The following is a 15,839-nucleotide window of genomic DNA, read 5'->3' as shown; positions in this document are numbered from 1 at the left end:
TCGTGCGCTTCGATCGACTCGAGTCCTGTTTCGAGAGCGTTCCCGGCGTCGAGGTCTTGGCAGTGGCAGCTGTGGGACTGCGGAGGGCCCCGGCAGAGAGTGGCGACCGAGCCAGCGGCGAGATCTGGAGCTCCTCGGGCGATTGCAGATCAAAGCTCCATTTGGACGGCAACCCGGCCGACGAGGAGTTGATGGCAGCTATATCGAGACCGCGGGGTGCTGTCGACTCGGGCTCAGCCGAGAAATGCTGGCAGTCGCTGACCAGCTTTTCGGAAGAAAGCAGAGGCCTCGGAGGATGAGCCCCGACAACCGAGTCCCAGTCGATCGAGCCGTCGTCGTGCAGATACATGGACAAGTAGCCATCGGGACGAACAAAGTGTGCGGTGGCCTCGTCCTGGAGCGGATGCAGCTGGCGAGATTTTGCGGCGCTCTCGACTCTTGCCACCACGGGATTCGAGTCAGCCGGGGCGACGAGCTGGGGTTGAGATGAGGAAAGTAATGTCGACGACTGATGTGGGGCAGCCCGGCCCCGGTACTGCCGGACTTTTGAGAGCAGCCCGAGGATCCTTTGTTCGAGCTGCAGCGAATCGGCATCGCTGGACATTGCGGGATTGGATTGGATGTGGCCATACTGGGTGCGGATCGAGGAAAGAAGGCTGGCAAGATGCTCGGCCTGGGCACGAATAGCCAGCCGGAGCAAGCGGGTATGACAGACAGATGCGAACGATAGTTGGAAGCCCCGTCCAAGGTATGAGATTCGTCGGTCAGCATGTTAGCCCAGAGGCAAATACGGCAGCACGATATGCAGGCACTGAGGCAAGCGGCATTGGCAACGCAGCGAACTGAAATGGGATTGAGGGGTCCGGACGGCAAGGTGCGTTACCTCGGTTACGAGTGAGTTGAAGGATGTGTCGTACTGCAGGTGCTGGAACTCGATCGGCAGCGGACGCCGCCGATGCAGCGAGTCGGTTCGTGGAGGCTCGGTGTCGGTCTGCAGACGCCTCTGGGTCATGGTGCAGAGACTTGTGGGATTCGGTTTGAGAGATGCGACTTGCGAAATGCGACTTGCGCAAAAGGCGACGATCAACAGAGGGAAACAGCTGAAACGGATGCTGGGCTGCTTGGGTGTCTATGAGGCGACCGAGGTGCGATGTGGCCGAGAAAAAGAGTATGAGGACAGCGGCGACGCAGCCATGCACACCAGCCGGTGCTGATGAGCGTCTCTGGGCGGAGAGATGGAGATCTGGCCCGGATGCAGGTGCAGAAGGCAGGGCGAGCGGCTTGATGCCATCTTCTATACCGCACGTCCTTTCTGGTTTGTCGACAGCGAGCGGGCCGGTGCCGCCAGCGTCCTTCGCCTTGCAAAACCGATTTCCACAGGCAGCCGCGCGCTCCACCGCACCCACCGGGCCCTTTGCCCGTCCAGCATCGACCGCAGCGGGGACCCACTCCCCAAGCCCGCCTTCCGAGATTCATGCGAAGCTGCACGGACGGGCCTGTTCGGCACCCTTGCTGGGGCTGAAACACTTGCTGCACAGGGGCGCTGTGGCCGCCCGGACAACGGCTCTGTGCCAGGCCATCGACCACGGAGGCCCGTACAGCAAGCGCAACAGCAAGCGCAACCCTGCCTTGTGGGCAGACAGGGGCGACGGCAAGCGGGTACATGCGAGCCCGTTTGCACAGCGGGAGGCTGCCTTGGGCGAGCGCCCCGCAGACCCATGGCGCTTGTCGGCCACGGCCCGGCACCACCGAAAAACGCAAGGTGTAACGTCGCCGGAGGCAAATCCAAGCCCTGGCCAAGGCGGTGCCAGCACAGAGGGGGCGCTTGTTGCTGCCCCTTGCTGAGCAGCAGAGGGGCCCTTTGTCCACGGTGCGGGTGCGTACAGGGTCGATATTGCCGGATCCGGCCAGGACGACGACAAGGCCGGGCAGCCCTGATGTTCGAGCCCTGATGTTCGAGCCATGGTGGCTCGTCCCTGGGCAAGAGGCAGGTTCGCCCCTGGGCAAGAGGCAGGTCCACCACCGCGAACGCTCTCGAGACGCCATGGACATGCAGATCTTCTTCATCCGAACCACCTGCATGCATCCGACCCGACTGAGCCAGACGAGAACGATGCGCACGGCCGAGCTCCTTGGGTGCGTGTGCTCGCTCCGATCACGGCCGCTGCACACAGAGATTGGCTGCACAATGAGCAGGTATGGAGGGTGGACGAGCCGACCCAACAATGGCCACCCAGGCCGTCGAGCAGCCGCGCTGTTGAGCGGCATCGTTATTGTGCGATGCAACATCACTCTGTGTCTGCGATATCGCTGCTCAACCCTTGCATCCTGCACTCTCCTCAACGCGCGGTCCCCATATAGGCCGGTCGAGAACGCGGCCATTGAGAAGGATATTACTACCGGATCCGTCAGCATCAGCAATCCGTCAGCATCTGGGATCTACCGCAAGCGACGCCTCCTTCTCTCGATTCTCGCAGACGAGCGGCGATCGAGTCTGCGAACCAACACTCCTCCGTCGACCCGACTCGGTCCAACTCGACTCCATACCAAGTGCGTAAACTCCTGCGCACCTCGCAGGCAAACCTCGAACCTACCCTGTTCTCTGAAACGCCGCCAACGGCACCCGTCCAGCAGCCATGGGCAAGAAAGTAGCCGCCAAGAATGATCTCCCCGTCCATAAAATCATCATGGTCGGCAGTGGCGGTGTGGGAAAGTCGGCGCTCACGCTGCAGTTCATGTATGGTGATTTTATCGAGGAATACGACCCCACCAAGGCCGACTCGTATCGAAAAAAGTGCACCCTGGACGGCACCGAGTGTTTCATCGACATCCTGGACACGGCCGGGCAGGAAGAATACGCGGCCATTCGTGATAACTACTATCGCAGCGGGGAGGGCTTTCTCTGCGTCTTCTCCATCTGCGAGCAGGAAAGCTTTGAAAACACACAAGAGTTTCGGGACCAGATCTGCCGCGTCCTCGACGATGAGGAGATTCCGTTTGTCCTGGTCGGCAACAAGGCCGATCTGAGCCACCTGCGAAAAGTCGGCACCAAAGACGGCGAGGCCCGAGCAAAGCAATGGAAGTGCACCTACATCGAGACTAGCGCCAAGACGAAACAGAATGTCGACGAATGCTACAACACGCTGATGCGAGCCATCCGAACCAAGAAGGAGGCCGGCGGGGCTGGCGGCAAGGGCGGGGGCAAGGCCAAAGCTTCGGGCAAGAAGGGCGGCTGCTTGCTGCTATGAGGAGGTGCAGCACGCAGCCGAACGGCAGTCAGAGCAATCGAGCTGCCCGCAATGAAGGGATTCGCCAAACGAAACCCACCGCTTCGTGATATCGAGTTCGAATAGAGCCGCAGGCATAGGCTGTGCAGTGCAAACTATTGCTGCTACTGCCGTCGGATGCTGGCGGTGAGCTTGGCTCAGGAATCAGGATCCTGAATACACGTGATCGATATGCATGGACGATGCTCGCAAGCACCGGTATGATCCTCATGGTGCGTTGATGCCCAGGTGGCGGGGATATGGGAGCATGTATGGATGGAGTCATTCACGGAATCGACGACGATGGAGCCCGTATGGCATATTCAGGGACGATGTCCCATTTCAATCGAATGGGTAGCCTGTGATGGTTTGTTTCTACCAAGGCCAGGGAGAGTCCATTGACCTTGGTGCCGCTGCAGATTCTGTCGCCGCTGTTACCGCTACTGGCAGCGTGGCCGGATTGATATTCGAGGCCGATTCATAATGACCCAGGACTGTCCAGGGTCACGGCGATCCACAGGGCGGATGCATCGCTCGAATGCTGTCTGGTGACTACTTTCACGATATCTGGGTGGCTCGACATACCCGCGGCGACTGACGCATCTCGTGGTGCACAATCTCCCCCCACAGCCAATATTGGCCAGTGCCGTTTCGTGTTCTGCGATCTGCCTGCTCTCAGGTTATTATCGGCCTCGGACTGTTGTGGCGAATGGGACGGCAGGGTACGATAGAGTACGGCAGGATACGGAGAGATACGACATAGAATATAGTTGTATTATGATCAGGACAGTGGATTGGCCCACCATTGTCCGGGAAGATTATCCAGGCATGAGGTCATTGGCTCTTGGGGGGGTGTTCGAGACACGACCCAGTCTAGTCCAGGACGGTGAGAGAAACGACCCAGGTCTTCTTGGTAACCTTGGAGCTGACTTGGTGGCCGTTCCGGTATCGCTCCTGGATGAGCTCGTTGGTCGAGTGCCGGTCCCACAGGAGACCCTTGGGAAGATCGGCTTGGTTCAGCTTCTGCAGGATCTCCGGGAGCTGGTCGTCAATCTTCTGAATATCTTGAGAAAAGAGGAATTCGCGAAGGGCAGCCGCCAACATTGCCACGATGATGCCAGGTACCACGAGCAATAAAATAGGCTGCGACAAGGAGCTTCCAAAGGTACCGCCGGTGGTGAACAGCCAAGCGAACCCGCCAAAGACGCACGCCACACCGAGACATATAACGGCCAAGATGGGGCTGTTTCGCTTGGCGAGAAGGCTCTGCGTCAGAGTGTCGAGGCGACCTTGTATCTCGTGTTGGGAGAGACGATGGCCGATGGAGGCGGCGAGCACATTGAGAGGGAGACAGGGGCTCTGGATCTGCCAGGCGTCATCGCCAGAGGTGTAGGCGACAAGAATGCTTGGGAGAGACATATTCCTTGGGACGGAGGTGATGGGCGACCGACTCGGAGGCAGGTGGGCAAGAGCGAGAAGCCCCCCTCCCGACGGCGCCCGGAACTTATAGCGGCCCTGAGGCAAAGCAACGCAAGACTGAGCGGTGCTGGTGATGTGCCGAGGACAAGGCGAGCGTCGCACCGCTCTGGGGATGGCGCGTTGGCACGCACTGCTGACCCGCGGACCCATGTCACACTCCCACACTCCACAACTCATGTATGTCCACCGCTGGATGCATTGTGGTGACGCGGCAAGGAGGGTGAATTGTTCCGCGTGCGTCACCAGTAGGCACACCACCAGCGGATGCACCGCGCGCCCTCTTGACTGAGCCTCTCGCTCAGTCGCTGTGAACCTATCGCCAGGACCTCGCGGTCTTCCCCCGGTGGTGTCGGGTCGTCTTGTGCTCTTGTCGGCAGCACACGATCGGAGTAAAGCGGATTGGCGGCATCGCTGGGGCTGTGATTCAAGTGTCTGATTGATGCCCGGCAATCATCTGTGCAGGCGAGAGGCGCTCTTCTCCATCAGGGGCCGTGGGATGCCCCGGACGCACTTCCACCACCGGACCTCCTCCCAGTCTGCTGCTGGCTCTCTTTGTTGGCAGACTCGTTTCCGTAGCCCGACTGTCGAAGCTACCAAACAGCCCAGTCTTCGTTCACCATCCGCAATTGAGCCCACTGCACACACACAAATGTCAGAGTGTTCGGAGATACCCGAAATCGGCGTGAGTACGGAGAGCTGTGGGGATAATGTGGCCTTTGATTGCAACAGACCTCCTGAGCGAGGTCGCGAGTGCATCCCGACGTGTGCTCATCCGCTCCTATATCTGATGGCAGCCCAACGCCACGAAGGAACTCGAAAGGACTCTCGAGACGCTTTCACTCCGAGGTGATGACTGATAGCTGACGACTGAGCCAGAGCACAGTCGTCGATTGAAACGTGCGATTCTCGGGCTGACCTCTCTCTGACGTTGCGGTGTGTGTCCCCCCAAACTGCTCTCGTGTGGCGTGGGATTGCTACAGATGATCAACTGAAGCAGCTCAAGGCAATGTTGGCCGAGAAAGGTTCGATCGATTCCACTCAAGATCATGGGCAAAGTGCATCCCCACCCTCTCGCGTTTCCAGACACATTGCTTGTGTCTCCTCCGGCAAAGCGATACAGTCCTCTCTTGGCTGCTGTACATTTCGGTCCTTCCACCTCGTTCATATCCTGCGAGTATGCCGAGCCTTTGACCGGCTACGAAGAGCACGGTGTGAAAGTGCCGCCCCAGGAGTCACATCCCGGCATTGGCTTACCCGCACACTTTGTTCTCCACGTCGTCGTGGTCGGGGATCGCAAACAACCGGCGGCCCTGTCCGATCACTAGACGAGGAGCTCGAATCAATGCGCAAGGAGCTGCGCCGTTCTGAGGACAAGGTCGAATCGCTGACGCTCGAGAACCAGCGACTCCAAGAACAAGTCAACGAATGGAAAGCAAAGTCGCGAATCCCAAACACCAAGCCGCTTGAGCATGTAGGCCGCTCGACGAGAGCGTTGGGCGACAACCAGACGGGTGCAGCGGGAGAGCCAGCAAGCGTGTGAGTGCATACGAGATATCGAGATTCGTCGTTCAACAGCGGTGCTGCCGAAACAGATGGGCGTTGCAAGCATCTTCTTGCCAAAGCTCATCGTACTGGTGATGGCGGGGTGCCTCGTCCCTGCAGCCCACCAAATCACGCCCGCATCCTCGCTCCAAAGCCAGCAGCTCCAAATCCGAGATCGTAAGCATCCATGGCGTGTTTGAGCTCATGGATCCGGAGGAGTGTTGGGCTGTACGAACGAAGAGGGAAGATGGTCGCTTCGTGGGAGAACTTTGACAGGACGCTTGCTGAACAAACGAGCATGGATCCCGATATCTCTCGTTCAGATCACCGACTCTACTGCAACTGAGGACACGGCGACATCACCCCATCATCAAAATCTGGCCGAGTCCCATTCCGCGGCCCCGCCCCAACCCACGCCTGCGCCTTCAACTGCATCAGCATCCCAGCCATCCGAGCCGGTACGAAGCGAGCCTGGCTTCGTGTGGAGGATGTGGCCATCTGTGCTGATCGGCCGTCGATAGGCAGAGGATGGTTTGGCCGTTTGATAGCCGTGACCCGCTGGCTCTGACTGGGTATGCCTTGTTTCTTCCGGCGCTGCAACGAACCACACAACGCTCAGGTCGACATTAAAAAGAAGATCGCGCTCATGGGAGGCGTGAATCCGTTTGCTGGCTTCAAGCCTCCTGGACCCATTGCAACCAACCATACCGCTTCCTCTACCGCCGCCTCCGCCGTCGCCTCCGCCGTTCGATCCTCGACGGCCTCAACTGCCTCGATTGGCAGCCCTGCGAGCAACACTTCAGGCACTCCCGGGACCGGTGGGCTTCCGGGCAGTGGGCACCCCGCCCCAATATTAGCCGCGGCAAATCGTCCGCCGCTGTCATCGAGCAACTCCAGCGCATCGATCCAGGTGTGTGACAAGTGGAACGAGGACGAGCTGCGTGAGTGGATCGGGGCCAAGATCAAGGAGACATTGCCCGCGGGAAAGCCGTGGTCCGAGCTGCTCAAAGACGGCCAGGTGTTGTGCAAGTAAGTGCGGAACGACGCATGGCAGATGTGGATGGACAGGCGTGCGTGCGGGGCAGTGGGGCCGGCGAGGAAGGGAGGAAACGAGACGAGAGACGACCTCATTGTTGCCCTCTGAATCGTGTCCCTGTCTCCAACTCTAGACTGGCAAATGGGGTGTGTCCTGGCTCACAGATCCGGATCAATGCCGGCAAGTTCAAGATGATGCACGTCGTGGGTATCTCCATTTAAACGCATGCCTTGTGAAGATTCCTGTGCATATGCAAGTGTGGAAGGGGGGGGGTGCAAGCCAGCTCTGCCCAAGCATATGCTGACTGTTCCTCGTTCCAGGAAAACATCAACGGCTATCTCAAGGAGGTTGAGTCCTTCGGGCTCCCAAAGCAGGCCATGTTCACGGCTACAGACCTCTACGAGGACCAAGACATGACCAAGGTAGCTGGTTGAGCCCGTGAGAACGCTCATTTGCGTCCTCGTGGGATTATAATGCCCGTGCCGCACAATGTGCTCCTCGTTGCTCGGAATATCACAGCATCCATGTCTACACATCCATCGCCTGTATATCGGAGGTCGCTGTCGATACGATCGCGTGGCTCGCAACATTGCAACCGGGGCTGCTCTCGTCGACATGTACTGACGCTGAGACAATCGGTGTGGCTTTTGCTCAGGTATTTCCGAATCTGGCCACCCTGAAGAAGCTCTGCGAGTCCAAGAAGCGCTGAGTGCGGCATTGTAATGTGTGTGGTCGTGGTTTATGCATGTGCATGTGCGTGTGCGTGTGCGTCCGGCGAGTGGGAGTATCGATGAGCCTGAGAGAGCACACTCGTGGACGAAGAACCGTGTGAGACTCAACCTAGTCAAGACCGGAGGAAAGGACGGATGCTCTTGAAGGAGCAGGCTTGTATTTCAGTCGTCGCATGGATGGCCCATTGAATTCAAAACAAGCACACTCGGGACGGGCGTTGCTGTGACAGACATGGACTGGCTCCAAGGGCTGCACAAATGCGCTTGCAGCGCCAACAAAAGCAAATCACATTGTTCTGTCTTGGATCGCACCGGCTGAGAGAGAGAGAGCATTCATCGCTGCCATAATGCATATCGTAAATACCATCCAACAGCTGCGGTGACCATGTCTTTCGAGTGTTGGTCAGCGTCACGCTGTCCGCCGTGCTCACGAGGTTCAAATGTCGCGACTGCCAAACATGATCATCCTCATTCCCTCCTCTCCGACCATGTACACCAGCATCACCACCATCAGCGATACCACTGTGGTCTGCAAGCTTGTGCCACCAAAGATTTCAACGAGCAACATCGCAAATGCCGCGGCGATGGACATGACGCTCTTGATGCCGACCCACCAGCGGAGTTGCTTCTGCTCACTTGGGGCGTGTCGGTGGTGGGAGTGGTGGATGATATGGTGGTGCAAGATGTTGATGAGGGCCGTGGCGATTGCAAAGACGATGAAGCTGCTGATGAGGAGTGACTGTGGCGAGCTAGTCGTTGCAGAGGATGGTGTTTGTAGGCTCGATGACGGCGAGGTTGTTGGCGACGGCAGGGCTGATGCGCCGCCGTCGAGGGTAATAGAGCCAGGAGAGCCACTGGGCTTGATCGGCGGTGGGAATGCAGCATTGTTCATGAACTGGACACATATTTGCAGATAGCAGACGAGGCAGATCAACGCCCCTTGGTGCGGCAAATAGACCCAATAGAGCAAGGCGTGACAGCGATTGATGCGGAGATGGTGCTGCTCGACTGCTTGCGAGTCGACCAGGCCCAGCGGAAACTGCGCTGAACCAGGGTCCATGGTGAGGGTCCGACCCATATCGTCGCGAAGGAACGAGCCCAAAGGGTTCGGCGTCCACTGAAGTATGAGGTTGTGGTTTGGGCCATTGTGAACAAGCCGCTCGAGACAGATCAAGATCAGTACCCCAGAACACGAGTAAAGGTACTGAGTCAGGTTGAAGGACGGCAGAGAGGATCCGATCTGCTCCCACGTCAGGTCAGAGTTGATCGGGAAGAGCCCAACGATGCCGAGCAACAGAATGATCTGCGTGGTGAGCTTGACAGAGTGGTTGATGTGATTCCAGTCCAGGATGAGATATCGGGATCGCGGGTTTGATGTTGGCGGCGGTTGAGCAGCACCGGGGACATCGAGAGCCTCGGAGGGCGGAAGCGACTCTATGCCGACGGGCGGATCAACCAGCTTTGCGGTGGACACAGAGTCAGTTGGGCTCGAGAAGCAGCTGTGTGCCATGTTGAGGACAATCTCAAAGCCGCAGGTGACAAGCCACAGAATCTCTCTGACCCAGTACTGGCTTGGCTGGTCAAAGAAGAGACATGTGATCCAGCCCACGACAGGAAGGAGCACCGACAGACCCCGGACGAGGAGCGGGCGGCTGTGGGACCTGTACCGAAGCATGGTGAATATAAATGAGATCACCACAAGCCCCTTGAGGAGCACCACAAAGATCAGATAGACCTTCCAGCTCGAGTCGACGGTGTTGCTGAAGGCTGGGGCGGTTTGGGCGAGACCAAAGGCGAGCATGATCCGCAGGATGTTGAAAATTATGTATCCATAGCAGTCCTCGGCGTAGAGCAGATCGTGTTCGTAGACGGCGACAGTGAAGACGATGTACGAGGGTACCATCACCATGATGAACTGGAGCAGAGTGTTGAACTGGAAGAGGGCGTCGCTTCTCAGGATCATGCCACAGCGCAGACCCACGTACGAAGCCATCAGGACGGTGATGAAGGGGCTGTCCTTGAGGCGCTGCAGAACGAGGGGCCGTGGGGACGAGAGTGCGATTGTGGAGGACGAGCCCGGAGGAGGGGCAGCAGGGTCGGCGATCCGGAAGGGGAACATGGACGGCCAAGTGAGCCCATCGTGGATGTGATCGACCGTAGGAAAGCAGAGGCGACTTGCCAGGATACGCAGAGGCCACAGGGAGAAGAGCGGTCGCTGGGCAGGCTGCATGCCGCTGACCTCAGCGTCACTTGGCAGGGCGGCGCTCGTGGGAGACTGTGAGGCGATCGGACTGAGGGGGCTGATTTCGTCGGTGTAGACTGGTGCGAAACCGGGGCCATGTGCGGGGCCATGTGGTCCGTGTGCAGGAGGGTAGAGAGCATACGTGGGCGCTGGACTGGAGAGGGCCTGGGACGAGTCGGCAGAGATCATGGGCCAGGGCATAGCCGCGATATCGTGGGAAGGGATATGGGAGTGCATGAAGGCGGGGTGGCCGATAGGAGCCGAGATCACTTGACTGGCCGAGGGAGGGGTTTCGCGGTGCTGCAGCGTGGACCGAGACGAGTAGGTGTTGTAGCGCTCGATGATGGGGTAGGTATCGGTGCGAACAAAGACCATGTGGTCCGGGAGGGTGCTCCGCTCTGAATCCATGAACGGCGCCGAGATACGCGTGGAGTTTGGGCTTGGAGACGAGGCGCTGGAAAGCGAGGATGAAAGTGGAAAGAAAGTGGAGATGGAGGGAGAGATGGAAATGGGGATGAAGCCGAGGATGGAAGCGATGGCAAGCCAGGAGCAGCACCAAGCTGATGGAATACAAAACGACGGCAATGTGGTTGACGTGGGAAATGGCTGTGGGAAATGAGGCGCGCGCGGTTTGTTGGGCGCGCAAGCAGCCGCACTCGATCCGGCTGGATGGGTGCGGCAGCCAATGGGCGCGCGACGATGACGGCGAATGAGCGGGCAAGGGGCTGCGCACAGGCACGGCACAGTCGCACAGAGCACGAGCGTGTAACACAGTGCGACAGTGCAATCAGAGGCGACACACACACACAGCGCCGACGGCGAGAAGGGTCTCGCGCGGCTCTCGCGTGCCGAGACGCGCTCTCGGCCTCGCAGGACCCCAAAGTCTGAAGTGCGTCAGTGAGCTGTTCAGTGAGCCATCCGATGAGCCATCCGATGAGCCATCCAATGAGCCAGTCCGTCCATCCAACAATCCAACAATCCAGTCATCCAACGAATCCAGCCAGCCAGCCAGCCACGAACACCCAGCGCCCAGCCCCATCTTGGCTTCCCTGGGCGGCCGCTGTCTCTTCCCTCCATCGCCCGGTCTCCCATCGCCCTGTCCTGTCCTTGAGCCCGTCCTCGAGCCTGTGACGTCCTTCTCCACCCCCCCGCCTATCTTTGCCATGTCGGTTCCGTCTTCCGAGCAGAAGAACGAGACCTGGTGGATCAACGGCATCTTTGTGCTGCTGGCCCACCTGGTCGCCATCTACGCCTTCCTCTACTACCCGGTCTCCTACAAAGTTCAGTGGCTGACCTACATCTGCTGGCAGCTGGCTACTCTGGGGTAGGTACCACATTTCCCTGCATCGAGTAGAGTGGATAGACGCGACCGACAGGATGCACCATCGGCGCCTGCGATGCTGTCCGTGCGTGGCTGTTGCTGCATCGGACCGCCATCTGAACTTCCATCCGAGCCGTCATCGGGCTGCCGTTTGCGTCCACCCCCGTATCATTCCGTCATCTGCATCATTAGAATCGCTTGCATCGTCTGCATATCCCCCTGCGCTGTTACCGTCGTCATCATCCACCCCATCACCATCCACTCATCGCTCTCTTTACCCCTTGGTCCCCTGGCATGATGTTGCTTGGGATCTCTGCGTCGCCGCAACGATCGATGCCGCACACCCGCTGTGATTCCTCCGATCCACCAGCATCACCATGGGCTACCATCGACTGTGGAGCCACCGAGCGTTCAAGGCCAGCTTCCCTCTCAAGGTCATGCTGGCGCTGATGGGTACTATGGGCTTCCAGGGCAGCGCAAAGTGGTGGGTCCTGCGACACCGCCTGCATCATAGGTGAGTCTGTATCTGGTCGGCAATCTCCCCAGAGCCAGAAGGCGCTCTTCTCCACAGCGCTGTATGTCTCGGCGGGTGTACTGCTTCCTGGTGGACGGGGAGCCGTCCTCGTGAATCGAGCTTCGTGCTCATCGCATCATCGCCATGCTCTCTCTCGCCCGCGATACCAGATACACCGATACGGACCACGATCCATATGATGCCAAGAAAGGCCTCTGGTTCTCCCACATCGGCTGGATCTTTGAGAAGCCCTTCTATCCTCGCATGAAGTACATTGAGCAGGAGGATCTCAACAGCGATCCCGGTGAGTCCTCCCGTCCCTGTTGCTGGCGGCAAAATGCATTTCAAATGCAACCGTGGCGTGCGTTGCCCTTTGCGGACGCCGCTTGTATCCTCGTCGTCAATCCGGGGCCGATCCTTGTCGCGCCAGTCGTTGTCTGGATGAGCCGGAGAGTCTGGCAGTGGATTGCGAGTCGGGACGCCTGGACAGGCGGCAGGATGAGGGCAACGCCCGGATGCATGATAATCAGGCGCTGTGGAACGCGGACGGGCGAAGCCGGGACGACAGGATGATGCTGCTTCTGCTTCTGCTTCTGACCTTTGCTGTCCAATCGACTGCAGTGGTTGTTTTCCAGCACAAGTACTTTGTGCCGCTTGCCTTTGCCTGCGGCTTCGGCATCCCAACCCTCATCGGCGCCTTGTGGGGCGAAGCTCGTAAGTGCTGTTGCCCGCTTGCCCGCTTGCCCGCTTGCTTGCTTGCTTGCTTGTTTGTCTGTATGGATAGCCATCCTGTCTGGATGGATAGCCTGTCTGGATGGATTGCCTGTCTGGATGGCGTGTACAGTTGCTTGCATGGGACTGCACGAGACTGTGTATCGAGCGCGACCGGCGTCGTCATCGTCCGTCGCTGTGTCGCTCTGTCGCTCGGCCAGCGAGCGTGCTTGCGACCGGACCTCTGCGATGCGGTTTTCCCGAAGGGGCTTTCACATGTCGCCGCGGCGCTCCCACATCTGCACCCCCGCACCCCCGCACCCCTCGCTCGCCAGACGGAGGCCATGCTCTTCATGTGCCTGCAATCCACTCTGTCAATCGCTGCTCCCGTCCTTCCCGCGTCGACTGTATTTGACTCTAACGCCGCCCATCCATCTGCTGCCTTCCGACCCATATCTTCATGATGGTGGCCCCATGATCCTCACATCACGGCGTCCTCAACACATGATCACAACGTCCCACCACGACAGTCGGTGCATTCCTCTACTGTGGCTTCATCGCCCGCATCCTCATCTGGCATGTCACCTTCTGCATCAACAGTCTGGCCCATTACATCGGCGACCAGGAGTACTCGGATGAGATGACTGCCCGCGGCAACCTTCTCCTCGCCATCATCACGAATGGCGAGGGCTACCACAACTTTGTGAGTGCTTCCTTCGACCTCGCATTTGGTGCCTGATGCTGCTTCCGCGACCCGCTGTTACTTGATCCGTCTCCTACATCCCCGCCAGCGCTTGTATGGTTGCTGCACCCCCGAGTCTGACCTGTGCGACGTCCATCGCCTCCGTCGATAGCACCACGAATTCCCCAACGACTACCGTAACGGTGTTCTGCCCCACGAGTGGGACCCGACCAAGTGGCTCATCTGGGGCTCTTCTAAGCTCGGCCTGGCCTGGGATCTGCGAATTACGCCTGATAATGAAATCATCAAGGGTACGTTTGCAGATGCTCTGATCTGCACAAGTTCTATCGAAATCGTCGTATTCTCATTCTGCCACTCACCACATCCCTCTGCGTCCCCTGTGTCCCGTCGTGGCTGCTCTCGATTGCTTCAATCGCCCCCCCCTCCACTGGTGTTGTGGTGATTCCGACGCCACAGCCAAGATTCTGACCGCCGAGAAGAAGGTGGCTGAATACCGCGAGCAGGTGACCTGGGGCCCTGAGACGGCGTCGCTCAAGAGCTACACCCCGCAACAGTTCAACGACATGGTGCAGCTGAAGAAGGCCGAGTGGATCATCATCGACGACATCATTTTGGACGTGCGAGATTTCAAGGAGCGCCACCCCGGAGGCGCCAAGCTGATCGACGCCCAGATCGGCAAGGATGCCACCAAGGCCTTCTACGGCATCCTCAACAACCACACCCTGAGCGCTCGCACCTATCTCAAGATGCTCGCCGTCGGCAAGATCGATAGCCACGAGGGGATCATCTCGGGCGAGGGCGACAAGGACAAGTAAATCCCACCGCCCCAGTCGGCTACGCTTCTCTGAAATGTGCAAGTGGAACCCGGAGCTAGCCGCCATGTGAGATCGGCTGCCCGGACAGGTGTTGTGAGCGTGCGTGCGTGCGTGCGTGCGTGCGTGCGTGCGTGTATTAGTGTGTTTGGCTTGTTTGTCTTAGTGCTCTCCAACAGGTTATGAAGGTTTACTGCAGAGACTCATGGCAATGTTGTCAGCTGTGCATCGTCGGCTGCTGTAGTGGATGGTTGTGGAAAGGAGCTGAACTGTGGTCGAGCTGGGCCGAGTTTGGCCGAGTTTGGCCGAGTTGGGCCGAGTTGCCAAGTTGGGCCGAGGGAATGTGCTCTTTTGCGGACAATGCATCCCTCACATACATCGTCGTACCTGCCCATCGAAAACACCATGACTTTTGCCCCTTTCACGATTTCAGTTTGCTATTTTCTTCCAATTCTCATCTTCTTCCCCCTTCCTCAATCATGTGGTTCTTCCGTCCACTCTTCCTCATCTTTGTTCATCCAGGCGCACACCTGTCCATGCCCGGGTTTGATCCTGTGGCCGATTGTTTGGACTGCCTCCTGCTTTTTTCTTTTCTTTCCCTCATTTTCATGCCGTGCCGTGCCCACCAAGTAGTATAGGGGTATATCGGTAACTATACCGTTTTTGAGGAAGGGGAAGACGACGGAAACGGTATAGCTGGTTAACCTAGTGGAAGAGGGGGTAGACGAGAGGAGGGGGCGCAGAGGACGGTAGGGTTGGCGTAACCTAACAGAAGACGGGGTATACCACCGAGTATAGGGGTATATCGGTAACTATACCGTTTTTGTGGGGATGATAGAGATGGGGAAAACGGTATAGATAGCTAACCTAAAGGAAGAGGAGGGGTAGGGGTAGACGAGGGGAGGGGGCGCAGAGGACGGTAGGGTTGGCGGGGTAGGGGTAGTCGGAGGGTATGGCGTAACCTAAGGGAAGACGGGGTAGTCGGGGTAGTCGTATGGGTTGGGGTAGTCGTATGGGTTGGGGTAGTCGTAGGGAATGGGGTAGTCGTAGGGGTCGGGGTAGTCGTAAGCTATGGGGGTGGTTGTAGGATATGGTGTATCTGTTATAGTAGTTATATTTGGTGAATTCGTTGTAGTTGGGGTAGTTGGGCTTTATTGGTGTCATTGTAATAGTTGGGGTAGTCGGGGTATTGGGGGCGGGATTAGGTTAACATAGGTTTTAGGTTAGGTTAGGTTAGGGTTGTGAGGGGCGGGGTGGGCGGGTTGGGCGTGGAAGTCGGGGTTTGGTGGGGTACTTGGGAGTAGTCGGGGTAGTCGTGGGAATTGGAGTACTTGGGGTATTTGGGGTACTTGGGTGTCGTCGGGGTACTTGGGGTACTTGGGGTACTTGGGGTACTTGGGTGTCGTCGGGGTATTTGGGGTACTTGGGGTACTTGGGTGTCGTCGGGGTAGGCGGTGTTCTTCGGGTGAGAGTGGGTTTGCT

At 58.3% G+C, this 15,839-nt stretch overlaps 6 protein-coding genes across 6 annotated transcripts; 4 read left to right on the top strand and 2 right to left on the bottom strand.

Moving 5' to 3' along the window:
* The first annotated feature begins 2,526 nt into the window (after window positions 1-2,526).
* BJ171DRAFT_282277 (ras family-domain-containing protein) lies at window positions 2,527-3,262 on the top strand. The gene has a single exon (XM_053106919.1). It carries the CDS (start codon window positions 2,637-2,639, stop codon window positions 3,246-3,248), a length of 612 nt encoding a protein of 203 aa, XP_052962194.1. The 5' UTR covers window positions 2,527-2,636; the 3' UTR covers window positions 3,249-3,262.
* Window positions 3,263-4,030: 768 nt separating this feature from the next.
* BJ171DRAFT_529448 (uncharacterized protein) lies at window positions 4,031-4,723 on the bottom strand. The gene has a single exon (XM_053112734.1). It carries the CDS (start codon window positions 4,683-4,685, stop codon window positions 4,140-4,142), a length of 546 nt encoding a protein of 181 aa, XP_052962193.1. The 5' UTR covers window positions 4,686-4,723; the 3' UTR covers window positions 4,031-4,139.
* A 965-nt stretch (window positions 4,724-5,688) lies between these two features.
* On the top strand, window positions 5,689-8,451 carry BJ171DRAFT_603956 (calponin domain-containing protein). Its single transcript, XM_053115185.1, has 8 exons — window positions 5,689-5,767; window positions 6,071-6,216; window positions 6,408-6,464; window positions 6,611-6,745; window positions 6,907-7,316; window positions 7,457-7,526; window positions 7,644-7,745; window positions 7,979-8,451. Exons 1-8 carry the CDS (start codon window positions 5,752-5,754, stop codon window positions 8,030-8,032), a joined length of 990 nt encoding a protein of 329 aa, XP_052962192.1. The 5' UTR covers window positions 5,689-5,751; the 3' UTR covers window positions 8,033-8,451.
* Window positions 8,452-8,490: 39 nt separating this feature from the next.
* BJ171DRAFT_638772 (uncharacterized protein) lies at window positions 8,491-11,335 on the bottom strand (the record flags this gene model as incomplete). Its single annotated transcript, XM_053115747.1, has 3 exons — window positions 8,491-10,750; window positions 11,103-11,180; window positions 11,289-11,335. 3 exons carry the CDS (start codon window positions 11,333-11,335, stop codon window positions 8,491-8,493), a joined length of 2,385 nt encoding a protein of 794 aa, XP_052962191.1.
* A 124-nt stretch (window positions 11,336-11,459) lies between these two features.
* Window positions 11,460-14,360, top strand: BJ171DRAFT_587932 (uncharacterized protein; the record flags this gene model as incomplete). The annotated part of the gene is made up of 7 exons (XM_053114439.1): window positions 11,460-11,620; window positions 11,988-12,131; window positions 12,302-12,435; window positions 12,753-12,845; window positions 13,373-13,545; window positions 13,697-13,835; window positions 14,002-14,360. The coding sequence occupies 7 exons, from the start codon at window positions 11,460-11,462 to the stop codon at window positions 14,358-14,360; spliced, it is 1,203 nt and encodes a 400-aa protein (XP_052962190.1).
* Window positions 14,361-14,571: 211 nt separating this feature from the next.
* Window positions 14,572-15,023, top strand: BJ171DRAFT_282246 (uncharacterized protein). Its single transcript, XM_053106918.1, has one exon. The coding sequence runs from the start codon at window positions 14,718-14,720 to the stop codon at window positions 14,988-14,990; it is 273 nt and encodes a 90-aa protein (XP_052962189.1). The 5' UTR covers window positions 14,572-14,717; the 3' UTR covers window positions 14,991-15,023.
* The last annotated feature ends 816 nt before the right edge of the window (window positions 15,024-15,839 follow it).

This window comes from Polychytrium aggregatum (genome assembly GCF_025602895.1).
Source record: "Polychytrium aggregatum strain JEL109 chromosome Unknown BJ171scaffold_71, whole genome shotgun sequence".
NCBI classification, from domain to species: Eukaryota; Fungi; Chytridiomycota; class Chytridiomycetes; order Polychytriales; genus Polychytrium; species Polychytrium aggregatum.
This window is presented reverse-complemented; position numbering and strand designations above follow the sequence as displayed.